Source organism: Sphaeramia orbicularis, chromosome 21 (assembly GCF_902148855.1).
Source record: "Sphaeramia orbicularis chromosome 21, fSphaOr1.1, whole genome shotgun sequence".
Taxonomy (NCBI): Eukaryota; Metazoa; Chordata; class Actinopteri; order Kurtiformes; family Apogonidae; genus Sphaeramia; species Sphaeramia orbicularis.
In genome coordinates, this window is record NC_043977.1 from 33,961,564 (window position 1) to 33,975,649 (window position 14,086).

The 14,086-nt window shown below is 39.5% G+C and overlaps 1 protein-coding gene across 2 annotated transcripts in view; it reads right to left on the reverse strand.

The window, feature by feature from the left end:
- Positions 1-14,086, reverse strand: part of myo16 (myosin XVI) — a 93,620-nt gene that overhangs the window by 63,913 nt on the left and 15,621 nt on the right. For both annotated transcript variants that reach the window (XR_003934328.1, XM_030124727.1), the window contains exons 3-7: positions 12,755-12,825; positions 11,645-11,788; positions 5,254-5,362; positions 2,887-3,011; positions 2,347-2,472 (exon numbers count right to left, since the gene is read on the reverse strand). Coding sequence is in view for 1 of the 2 variants with exons in the window: in XM_030124727.1 (XP_029980587.1) it covers positions 2,347-2,472; positions 2,887-3,011; positions 5,254-5,362; positions 11,645-11,788; positions 12,755-12,825 (575 nt within the window). In the remaining variant the exon portion in view is untranslated. The remainder of the gene's footprint in view (positions 1-2,346; positions 2,473-2,886; positions 3,012-5,253; positions 5,363-11,644; positions 11,789-12,754; positions 12,826-14,086) is intronic.

The window sequence follows — 14,086 nt, forward strand, 5'->3', positions numbered from 1 at the left end:
GGTTTCAAGATCACAATGAGATGAAATGAGATAATTAAATGTTTGGTAATTGAACGCACCGAGGGGGATTTGATGAAACTATAATAACCCAAATCACCTCATTTGTTGCATTTTTTACCATATCGTCTTTTCTCTAGCTGCAGTGCGACAACTGTTCACTAAACATCTTTGAGGAAGAAGTCAGTAAAGTTGGATAGCTGTACACATCCTCCCCTGCTCTGGACAAATGTGTAAATCTGTGAGGGGATTATTCTTTGGTGAGCTGCTTTTTTTTCCTCAAACTTGAACACCTGGTAGTTAGATTATATCTAGGTTAGACAATGTTTCCACCACAAAGAATGAACCTCTCATGAGTCTGTAGGGGACTAAACTGGTCTCAGTGTTGATGTTTTGAAGTGTAAAAATAATCTCCTCATGAATTGCATGAAAAAGCAAACAATTTAACTGCACTAAAAATCACATAAACTGTGAAGTGATAACTGTGAAATGGCTACTTCAATAAAGCATGAAACTGTCCATCAAAGAAAGTTGATTTTCACAAGCTTACATGCTACCTCAACTCTTATAAAAACATAACAAGGATGTGTATTACACTTGATTAATTTTCTATAGGAGTTTCTTACTATAGCTGAGTCCCTCCTCTGCAGTACAAAAGAATGACTCAGCACATTCAGTAAACTAACTCTGACCCATGCCAACAGCTGGTCAAATATGAGTCTACAGTATCTCTGCTCACCACAAACCCTGTCAGCTGCACTCGCACCCTATAAATACTGACAACGCGTCACTAGCTGCTCAACATGACGGGGGGGCTGTGAAAAGGTCATCAGTCCACGGAGATTAGTAAGGACCCGGTTACCTCTTTGCTGATGTAGAGTCAGATTGATAATATTTACTGCTGCAGTGAGACGAGACGAGCATTAAATACTATTTGAGATTAAAGTTAAAGTACTTCAGAAAATTAAACTTTTAGATAATTTTTGTGCTTGCTTTACTGGCAGTGCTTTCAAGCGTACCTTCATGAGAAAACAGACTGAATTAATCCAATCCCAGCAGTGTTAAACTGTATTTTAACACCCTGTCATTTATGTTTAAAATCCCGCACAAAATTATTAAATTCCTTTCCCCTAGAGAAAGCAACTTAAAAAGCCCTGACTCAAACCGCAGGAGCCAAGAGCCAGGGTCAAACTTATCACAAGGCAGAGAGAGGAAAGCTTAATTAGCTGCAGTAATAGGGTCATACATCGTCTTAAAGGGTCAGTCTTGTACTAATGCCACACTGCGAAAGGCGTGTTTGGGCTTAATGTACCAGCTAGTCTTACACTTGCCAGCCTATGTTTCCAGGCAACAGTTTGCTTCTGCCTCTTGTGAGCAAAATATCTTATTAGTAGAACTAGTGATTTACTCGGCTGGATACATACACATCTTGAACCCGAAAAGTCCTGTGTTATGGGCATGTCACCGCTAGAGCAGCTACAAGACAAGGGTAACAGGAAGTGAGTGTTTAGAAATCTTTGGGAGTAGTTGGTATGCAGGAGGCAAAACCCTGGCACCAGTAAAGGGCTGATGGCTGAGGTGATTTAGCACTTCAACAGAAACCTAATCGATTCTCCAATCCTCTTGACTGCCACTCCTAAGTCAGATGCACTTACATACTGAAGTACATATGCACGTGCAAAGTACCTGCCTAAAGTCTGAGAATGGAAAAGACACTAGGAGGACAACACTCCATTCAGAGGAATGTCGTGTACAAGATTTTTATATTTAGATCAATAAATAAATCATGCAAAAAAAAAAAATCTCATATATATGAATGGAAGAGAGAGGTTGTAAAAACAATGAATTTTTAAGGTACTGGCTTCAGGCTGGTTGAAATTCAGATTCTCTCTGTCAGCAGCCATGCACACAGCACAGAAATGTAATTAAATATTGCATGTGTTGGGGTCAGCAAGATTTTAACAGGATCACTTCCTTCATAGTTGGAAACCTTCCAAAACACCAGAGCACATAGCTTCAGCAGATCACTCCCAGCCCATCTGGAAATCAATCTCTTTTCCTCTAAGAGAAAGACCATTAAACTGCTCATTTAAAATGCTGTAGTAAATGCGTATGCATTGCTGGGTCTTGCCAGTAGTTTGACTCTGATCAATAAGTCCAAAAAGAGCAGTTTATCAGAAACTGTGCAGGGTAACTGGAGGCATGTTTCTCGGAGGAACAATCCTTCCATCAATATGTCATTCATTTCATTAACAACATTGGATCAATGCAGGTAGATGAGGTGAAATTAGGTCACTACTTAATTAATGTCAACATGTTTCGTCATTTCATAATGCAGCTGTGACTTACCTGTCCATACTTAGAAGCCAGGTGGAGAGGCGTCCAGAAACTGTTGTCTGCAGGATGAGGATCTGCTCCACTCTCCAACAACACAGATACCACCTCTCTGTAACCACTGGCACAGGCTATGTGGAGCTTAATGGAGAGACAGTGCGAGCATCATCACGGAGAAGAATGCTTCACTTACACGACGGAGACAACACGATGTTTGCTTACAAGTGCAGTATGTAGCATATGTGAAGATATGCTATTAATTAAAAATGGGTACCTCACCTGACTGATTTGGTTGCCTGTATTCACAATAACTGTCTGTAAATTGATTTCTTACAATTTTATACTAAAATATGCCTTACTGCTTCTCACTGGCTCCTCAACATTATTAATAGTGGGCAAAACTAGCTACAGTTAGCTTAGGAATGGAGGCATCAACAACCAACCACTTCCCAGCAACACATAGACACTAACAGAAACTTTACGTAAGTACATGAGTATGTATGAATGTTACATATTGCACCTTTAACCACACAAATGCATATATACTTAACTTACCAGAGTGACCCCATCATCATTTGCTTGATTGAGGCTTCCCCCCGTAGTTACAAGCTGCCTAACATCAGACAGCATGGTGGTGGATCTCTGCGTCTTCATAGTGTGCATGGATGACATATCCACACCTACAAAATGCACACAGGTACTAGTCATATTCATATTATAACCCTGCCTTCAGTGCCATGCTTAAATCTGGCAGCTTTAATATGGCTGTTCAGGAATTAGGACAAACTTGAGCAACATTCAAATGAAGGGTTCTTACAGGTTTCGCATTTAAATGTTCCTCAGCTTTTTTTTAATCTTTACTTCTTTACCTCAGTTTTTAACAGGATTTATTATGATGTCAGTATCATGTTTTTTGTGGTGGTTATGTAATATCAGTTCTCAATTACTGCATAACTAGAGTATTTGATGCTGGCTGACTGACGTGAAAACACCCTAAAACTGTCCACAGACAATAAAGCTTCTCTTGCTGAAGTCATGCGTGACAGATTATGTCCATGGCCAAAAGCAATCCTAATTTATGACAACCAAATATTAATGATAAAATGATTTCATATTCATACTGAGCTACTTACCCTTGACATGAAAAATGCCAGACTACACTCATCTCCTGGCTCAAAACACAGAAACAGGGTCAAGAAGAGGAATCTATCCCAGACTATAAGGATCAATGCTCTGCTCCAGAATCACATACACACAAGGGACCTGCTTTTGGCTGCTGTAATGTTGGGGATTGATTATCAGTTAATCTATATTTCACATGGATAAGCTTTGGGGCACTAAACTAATGGGACTTTTCCTAATAGACTGAATGGATCAGCCAATCAGTAAGTTTGCATCTGCAAGCAAATGAGACCCTCAGGATATGAAGCTTTGACATCACCAAAGGAACATTATTATAGACAAAGAGCATTTACATTCCATACACAGTAAGAAAAACACAAGCTCCTAAACATAATAAATAACTCTAAATTTTAGGGGTCTCACTACTACAAGGGACAAAAGGCTATAAAGTAGAGAAGTCAAATAAAATGGGTTTTGCCTCCTTCTCTCAGATGTAGAGACACATGGACAGTCTGTCTTTTTCTTACACCCGCACAAACTTGATGGGGACAGAGAGCACATAGCCAAGTTGCTATAGCAACAGAGGCAGAGTAAGCTTATGTGAGTTTGAGTGTGTTTCATGGTGGCGTACCCAAATGCGATGGCGGGGAGGTATCATAGGAGCTAAAGGTAGGTAGGAGGGAAGGGATCACCACAGGGGCTGGCAGACTCACGCAGAGAAAAGTGTGTGTGCCCATGTTTTACAATGGTGTTATGGTCAGGATAAAGGTTACGTTTAGACATATTATGGTTAATCTTACGTCTCTTAAAGTCCTTTAAAGTCCCTTAAACCACACTAAACCACACAGACAGATAAGTATATGTTATTAAGGGTTGTCTGACTTTTGATGAGCTAGCTGTCAGCAGCCAGAAGCTTGCATTTGTCATGTGATCCTGTGGAGGCTCATGTGTGGCTAATGACAGATGGATGAGGGAAGACCCTCCATCACTGTCTCTGTCTGTTTCTGTCTAGCTTTGTCAGCACTTGCCCCATTTCCTCGTTTCCGTGTTTCTCTCTGGTTTCTCTGGCACTCCTACCTCTCCTTCTGTCACTCATACTCCATGCCTACACCTTGCCTTTATCTCTCTTATTTTCAGATCGTATGCTGACATTTTGCTTTTTTCCTGTGAGACAGAAGCACCCCTATGGCAGTCGACATCATTAGGCCTGTGAGCCTGTAGGTGTGCTTAACCTTTGCAAACATACACTGATGGAAACAAACAACACTTCTTGCTTAACTGTAAGTACAATGTGACTCACTGTTCTCACTGTTAAATCCACATATAAACAAATGCTCCTAAAAAGGAGAAAATGCAACAATTACTCTTTCCTTCTTAACTGAATTTTTGTGAATTAATCAGTTTGACTGATTAATAGGTAACAATAAAGTCACTTACAAACTATCATTATCGACAGAACATGATTCCGATAGTGGCCAACAGCTTACATGAGGCTTCTCCATTGTATCTAATTAGTTTGAACTTCTTTTTTTCCAGTTTACCAGTTATTCGGTTTCTAAAGTGAATCACCTTTTTCCTGGTCTAAACTATCATTAGTATATCAGCTTTTTAAAAGAAAATCCACAGTGGGTTGGCCTGTTCTTTCTCCTTCTTGAAATGTTGTGGTAACACAGAAATGAGCCACACCTTTTCACTGAACTATTTACAAAGTTCATGAAGAATGGTACCTAAAATGTCATTTCTTCCACTTCGCTCTCACTGTAATACAAAATACATAACAAGACTTCTGCAAAACTTTACCATTTTCCTCCAGGTGTTTTCTGAGGATATAGCTGGTCTCTGTCCCTTCTGACGTGTAGTCCAGAGGAATGTTACCGTTGACATCCTGGAGCAAAACGTTGACACCAGCCTTCCAGACACAGAGCAGGACACAGCAGAAAAGACACAAACAAAGAGAGTTTTAGCAGTAGCTATTCATCAGACTTGAATTGATGATAAAGTGCGCCCAATTATCTTGGCTTCCCAGAGGCATATACCTGAGCAGAACCATGGAAACATTACTAGAAGATACAGTGAATTAAAGAACTCATTAAATAACCGCCTGCGGGGTGGAGCAGGGCGTTGGTTACCGTTACCTGGGATCATCAGGGTTAGCGTGTATGTGTGAGACAAGATTAATGTGTGTTTATTCAACAAGGACCCTACTGAAGCCTGTTCCTATGTGGCAAGAGATAACATGAGGGACCTTCCCTCTGGCTCCTTTAATGACTTTAATGACAGCACAGTCATTGGTTACAATATGGTTATGATTGATTACTTCTCTTTGATGGAACTCCACTCCACTCATTATTTGTTAAAAGGCTACGGTGCTTCACCAGCAGAGCAGAGAGGTGCTCTGTTATAGAAAATAGGCTACAGTTAGTTCAGAAATTTTCATTTTCATAGTCTTTCATCGGTGATGGGAACCAAAAACAACATACTGCCTTTAAAGTGACAATTGTCAACATCCAGTCATAAATCGCTTGCTGTTGTTTGACTAAAACATAAAAGACAAGCCGTAGTAACGATTGTTGCTGGACCTAGTCTGATAACAGGGACAGGGGACTCTAAGTGAGGATCCTTACTGAATATTTACAGCTAATAGAATTCTAACGACCTGCTGGCAGTGCAGCAAAGAGATTTATGGCCTGGCCCTTGGACAGATAGAGAAGGAAGGAGTGAGAAAAATGAAACAAATGGGAAGAGGTATGAAAATAAAAGGGGCAAAAAAGCTGACGAAGGAAACCTGAGAGCTCTTAACCTTAAGGCTCTGAAAAGAAACCAGCAAAACCACAAGGACACTTTAAAGAAACCTTAGAATTCCCAACTGATTTATTAAATTGACATTAGTATTTCCAATACCAAAATGTTTAGGTTTTTTTTTTCCCAGAAGTGAGGTTTTCACCCAAGAAATGTCAAGCAATTACAATGTGATAACTCCAGTTATCAGATAAAGCGTTCCAAGGAGATTTGTGTTTTCACTGAGCACTCATCTGTGGTGTTTAGTGGGAACTGTTTTTGCTCATTCAATGGGGGTTAGTTAGGGGTTAACAGAGGGAATTAATTAACATTATCCGCTATCAGCTGCTGCTTCGTGACTATTCATGAGCAAACATGAAGCCTTATCATAATGTGAAGCACAGCTTGAAAAACACAAGATGAGATGGTGAGTCAAACAGAGACTCATTTTATGCCACCTACAATCACATTCACAGTGTGTGGCACACACTCCATATTGCTTTTCCTGTTAATGTCTAATTTTGGGCAGCTTAGTCTATACATTTTAGGTTTTCAATTTGGCACTAAAACAGTAATCACCTTTCTCGTAAACCTGATATCGCCTTTCACTGCAAAAGTGTGTCTTGGCAGGTATGAGCATGCAGTGTGTGTTGAGTGTGTGCTGCACGGAGGGTTGTAAAATTGTGAAGCAGTTCAGATATTTCACTTCAAGGTTTACTAACTCAATAGGGGTCTGTCTGGTTAGATGAAGTTATCTGATGACAAGCAGATTTAGTATCTCACTCTGTCTGTCCAAAGGTCACTTTCTCTGCTGTTTGTCTTCACTTCAGCTCAGCTAGTTTGTTAATATGTTTTGTATATGAATATTGGATATCTGACCCTGTTCTGGACAATGATTTGATTTGATTTGATTTGATTTCATTTCATTTCATTTAGATTCTCACTGCATATTAATGTATCATGGGTCAATTTTCTATATTACTGCACAAGGCTAGGTTTTAGTCAATTACTACAAACGGACAGAGATATCTGAAATTTTAATTTTGAGGGTGTAATACATCTGGTAACAACAATATATTATATAAGCAAACGAGTATATAATCTGCAACAAACAGTAACAATATCTTCACTATATAAACATTGCATGAACAAAACATAAATCCGTCTGCTGTGAATTCAAGCAGAGGGGTAAATATTCAGTGATAATTTTTGAAATCAAGTCATTTCCACATGTACCATACACTCATGCAAGATAATATTTAAATAGTACGTGTTGTAGATGTCACAGACTAATGTTGCTTTAAGAATATTAAGCTATTAAGCAATAAACAATTTTTAAAAATCCATTTGATAAACATAGAAGAAAATGCTATATTTGTCTTGAACCAAAACCACTAAGCCCAGACTATGGCGGAGGAAACACGATTCACGGACCAGTGATCCAGAGACATTAATCATGTGTCTGAGCTCACATGATAAATGCTGACAGATATAAACGACTTGATGCTGGATGGCAGCCACGCACGCTGCACGGGGGTTAACAAGTTGACTTCTGACCCTGACACTCTCACCGCCACAGTCTGATGAATCCACTGTGGCGTCCTGGAGATGGAAATCTGTTAACACCACACTGACTGTGGTTCATAATGGCAGTGATTGCCACAGAATCAATAACTACTAGCAGTGTAGCTATACACAGAAAGCTGTCCCTGGGGCAGTCATTGCTGAGCTGGAGACCTTCAGAGCACAGTGGATGCTACCAAATTAAACAGCTGCCACATATACTGAAGGAGTCAAATATATATCTCTCAAATGGACATGTATATAAATCATTTTAAAGGTTTCTCTGCTGTATCGCTGAGAAAAATAGGTCTGAAACTAATATTTTGATCATTATGATTACTGATTATTTTCTGAATAGTATTCATTAATAGGTAATTTAATAATTGACAGCTTTTCTCAATGAAAGCATAAATCCGAAATACTCAAAACACACAGACTTTGACGTCGGAAATGTTTGATATTGATAAAATAATTTATCCGGCAGACTTTGCAGATAAAACATAAACCTACAGAATCTATACCACAGAGAGATGCAACAGTTATTTGATGCATCACTGTGTTTGGAGGAGTGGAAACAACATTATCAGCAGAAAAAAAAGGAAAAAATGCACTGAACTAGTGTGAAGTGGAGTTCAGCGCAGCCGAGGGCTTGCTGTTAATCTTCTGACTTCAAAGCACTTGGAGTTTAGAAGTTTCAAATTTATCATTTACAAGCACAGAAAGTGGGTCAATTCCACAACTGTAACCCCACTAGGTTTAGAACTGTATCATAGGAAAAAACATTTCAAACACAACTTGTCTCCTGTGGCTTGTATGATAGTAATGCTACATCTTACGTCGCACATGTTAAGAGATGACAAGCTGGTGTTTCATGCAAAGCTACAGTGACACAAGAAAAAGAAAGCTAAGTGATTAAAAAAGTTAAATTGTTCAGTGGTAAACATTTAACTCAGCCGTTCTATGTTTATCAGCAGGTTTTGTCTGTGTGTTAAGGCAATGGTAGCTGACAGCTTATACCAGTTTTGAGAAGAAATAAACAGTAATATAACTGAAGCACCCTGAAATGTTCCACATGGATTAGCAACCGCTCTTGAGACATCCTGAGCATGTATATGAGATAAGCCTCATTAAAGCATGCTACAGTTATAGGTAAATGTACTATTTTTGTGAAACATTCATAGGTGTGCTATACATTTTTTCACTTGCTAAATGAACCCATTAAACATTGACAATTAACTCAGTTCACTCTGCCAGGGTCCATGGCACACATTAAGTAGAGCTATACAAACTGTAGGAATACATGTATGAATGGCTATGGAAAACAGTTGGGAATCAGGTTTGGAATTGGCTAACTCCCTCTCCTGCTGTTTGGAGGGAGAAGATAAGAGCATTAACATTACTGCCAGTCCTGACACAGACTGACAATGCATCCAGACTTCTCATCAACCCCCATTCTTTCCCCATAAGACAAGCTTGGTAACATCTCTGTCAGCAAAAAAGCGTTTTGCATTTCTGAGGCGGAACTGGAGACAGGAAATTAAGGACAGAGACACAAAGAACAAGGGGAAGGGCAGCAAGAAAGAGATGAATAGTAGGAAACAATAGATTAGTGCATATTAGCAGCATTATTACTACCTGTGCCAATCAAAGATAATGCTGCCTGTCAAGCTCCTCCAGCAAGAGCTCTGTTTCATTGCTCATTAAACTATAAACCCAAAACATTCAGAGGGAAGATTTTGCACTTATGGCTCTGATAAGGGAGCAGCTTGGGAACAGAGCAGAAAGACTGGGCACTGGCATCTGTGCTGGAGGAGACGGGTGTCAAAATGAATGAATCGGGCAAAAGCGATACGGCATCTCAATCCGAAACATGGCTTGACTGAGGTTATTTTTATCGAGGCAGGCAGGAAGAGCCTTGGGCTCCCCTTTCAGGATACGTCTCCCTCGCTGACTATGCCAAGAAAAGAGCTATGTATCTTAACCTGCAGGGAAAAAATGCATGGAATGCTAACATGCCCCCCAAAAAATGAAAGTCAAAATACTTACTAACATAACGAGTAACTGTATGTGTGAATTGTTGCTAAAGTGGAAAAATCTTTCTAATTTTGTTTTTAGATTCTTCAATATAAAAGGATCCTATATAAATGTGATTTTATTTACGAGAAACTAGGGGTGGAAATCATATAGTAAATCACAATATGATATTATTACATGAAAATATTGATTATGCAATACTTTTCCAGTTAAATTTCAAGACAACTACACATCACATTGATAGTAACTGAAAAAGAAAAAATACTAGGGGTGTAATGGTACCGAAACATTTCGGTTCGGTATGTTTTCAGTATAGGGGTCTTCAGTTCGATACATTTTTGATACGTTTCTGGTTCAGTGAAGGAGACCAGTGAGGGGTGAAACTTAACATGCTTTGAAAGTCCAACCCGGCTTCTGTGCCTCTGTTATACTCTGTGTTTTTTGTCATGTTTACCCCCCCTTATCAGTGCCCCAGCCTCAGAATAAAGTGTTTTTGGGCTTTTTTCGCACCGGCGTTGAGAATTCAGCAGTGGTGCCACTGCAGAATGTATATAGGGGAAACCCTGCACATGGGATCTGCTTGCAGCCACCCTGCTTCCCAAGTGTTTGCATTCTTCATATAGGCTACATGAATTCGTTGGGTACACCTCCGTATTGTATCAAAGGCCCCGAACCGAAACGGTTTGGTACTAACGAGGGCACCATTACACCCCTAAAAAATCCTACTAAAAAGTTTTAAAAAACATAATGTATGTTTGTATTTACTGCACTAGTATCAGCTGAATGGATGAAACAATGCACAAATGCACAGTGCCTCTTTAACACGTACAGTAACTGAAACTTTTGTGTATACGCTTGCAAGAAACAAGTCTGACATCAAATTAGGGGGAGAATCTGTTTAGATATGTTGTGATAAAATTATTAAAATATGGTGCTGTGGATCAATAACATATCAGGACTGCAATACAACATAGTCCCATATTCATCTCCCTCTGCATTGCCTATTATGAAAACATAACTCACCACATAGATTGCATTTGGCATATGTATATTACACCCCATTCCACTGTATAAATTAGCAAGCTTGCATGAAAGGAAAATTAAATGCATGCAAATACACAACTCAACACCCATGAATTGAACATACAGTCAGCACAGGCTGACAGATCCACTCTCAACAGCGTATGCTTGGCAGTTCTTCAAACATATCCATTCCTCTCAGGGACGTCTCTTTCCTGCCCCACAGACAGCCAGTCACCAATCACTCAGGACCCAATCAGAACATCCAGCCTATAAAGGATTCTACCGATCTTCAGTCTGCAGTCAACCCTCCCTGGGTCTAATCAACATCAGCAGAGCAGACCCAGCCCACTGAGTGACTGACTGGATTGTATGTGCATTCCCTCCCCTGCAGCTGACTCTGTTCTCATTTAGGACCTAATCAGTGCAACCACAGCTCTTGTCAAGACAGGCCCGACAAGTGTTGGAAATATCCTCCCCAGAACAGGCTGTCTTTGATATCATGCTAATGCAGAGATTCTAAATATTCTCATTTCCTCTGACTCTCCTGGGTGTGTGAGAGAATGGAAAGTCCGGATCCAAACCACTGTTAATCCAAAAACGAATGGAAAATGCTCGACGTCAAGAGAAAATTCTGGATGAGCAATGCAAATACAGTCTCTAGTTCAAAGCTTGTGTGCTAAGCTACTCCAAAACACTAATCTAATTTGTTGCAGACATGCTTGGAATATCAAGGATGAACACAGAAATGAGTAAAACTACACCAGATTTGTGTCCATGAATGTGTTTCCCTTACCAGTAGCAGTAGCAGCACCACATCAGCATGGTCACACACACATGCTACATGCAGGGCTGTCCACAGGTCTTCATCTTGGAGATTGACGTTCAGGCCACGCTCAATCAGAAGCTCAGCCGCAAACACATTGTCATGACGAGCACACTGCAAAATGCAAGGACAAGACAAACTTACATTTTTTCAGAAATATTCATTTCTTGAAATATTGCTAACTTGAAACAGTGGTGTGTAGTTCCACTAGGATGGTATTACAGATGCATTAGAAGGCAGTAATAATGCACTAATTATAGGATGCTATGGTTCTAAAGAGTGATCACAGGGATGCTAAAACAACCCAGGAATGAGCTCTTCTTATTAATCTTCCTCAACGACATACCATATTTCCTCCAATATCACCACTGTTAATCTGAACACTGGTCAACTCCAAATAAAAGTGGAGGAAAAAATAAGGGTGGTTAAAGTCCTAATGCCTGTAGTATGGTGTGGATGCCAGCCAGATAAGCAAAATATACAGTTTTTATATCTTTATTTGAAAAATGTAACATAATAACTTCATAATGATGGTTTTTTCATCACTTTGTCGTTCTAAAGGGTCTGATTTCAGTCACAATGGTTTATGTGTGTTAAATACAGAAAGTGCTGAGATTTAATAGTGCAAAACAGTCATTTTTACTGAATAAATGGGAGGAGATCAAAAGGAGGTCTTATACTAAAAAAGGCTTGCTAACTTGTTGGGGTCAAACTATTTAAGGAAATACGGTAAACAAACTTTGAAAATAAAGAGCACTTTATTTATTCATTTTTTAACAATATGTGGTAAAGTTTCTCCTGTAATTCCTTTAACTGGGAAAAGAAACATTAAGTCTAAACATATCAGTGCTTCTGCAAACAGGACAAAAATATCTAAAACAAAGGCTTAACAACGTGGCATATCTCTGTGATTATTTAATATGCTTAAAATTGGTCACAAAATGTCAACAAATGAAAAAACACATTTGAAAAGAAATTTAACCTGTCCTATTTCTCATTACCTAAGAAAGTCTAAACTGGATTTAAGAATAAGTAAGGGAAGCAATTAAAATTAACTCTGTATTTGTGTGAGTTTCTTACGAGGTGTAGCAAGGATCCTCCAGAAGAAATGGGTGTGTTGTGGTCAGCTCCCTCCTTCAGAAGTCGCAACACTGCAAAACAACATAATGTGACAAAAAGTGACGCTTTACTGGGTACGCTTTAGAGGAATTTACAGGAACAAATAGATATACATACACACACAAACACACACCTGGCACTCTCATTCATATGTGCCTCTAACTGTCAAAAGCAATATGTGTTGAGCGTCCTCCAACTGTCCTTGTCATGTCGGTGTGGATCAATGATAACGCTGTCTGCTGGTGTGTATAAGATGATAGCTCCTGGTTCCCGCAGCAGGTCAGAAAGCCTCTGGGTTACACATATTCAAATCACATACCGCAAGCTCTAGTGAGCAGCGTAACCCACTCACACACTAACACAGACTGAGGGGAACACGAACCACTGCAAACGAGTTCACTAAGTCAGCTATAAACAGACGAGCAGACAGTAGTAGGTTAGACAAGGCCACAGTGATTTTACCATACTATACAAGCAATATATTTTATTCAACAGCGACAAAAACAAACAAGACAAGATCAGCAGCACTGAGACAGTGTGTGTACTGGAGTGTGTGACAGATAAATAGAGCAGGATGGACAAACGTGAAGGGGCGTGGAGAGAGTGAGTACTGCGGTTTAGACATATGTGACGTTACACACACTGACAGCAAAGACCTTACGCCACAAAAACAGCCATCACTGTCACACAATCCTGAGACACATACACACACAAATATAGGAAAACACAGAGATCTTCCAGGTACGCCAATGGTTCATTAGACATTTACCACAGTATTTACGGTGGTGATAATTCCATCTAATAAACCCTGATGACCCCCATGAGGTCATTTCACTTAAAGGGTCATTATCTAAACAGACACAGTGGAACAACCTCATCTAACCCATTCACTGTCAGGGACATACACAGACAATATGATTAGATGGTGATTGGAGTTCATTAATCCTGTTAATAATCCTGTTAAGCATATAAAAATGTCACAATATGACCTTTGTGACAAATGCATATTCAGATGAGTAAAGCTTTGTCACATGGTGAGTAATAGCTGACCGTGTAGATTTCTCTGATTCTGATTTTAAGTGTTTTTTCTACATGGACATATTGTTTAAGCACTTGATACTACGTATGCACTGCATATACACTTACCCTACACGGTTATGGATAGACTTACACTCACCTCCACCCACAAACCTACATATGTTTGCACTCACTGTGTAGGTTGTCCTAGACATTGAGGGGGAAATATTGAACAGGTAATCTGGAATTGGTCTGGGGTTTTGAACACCAAAAACC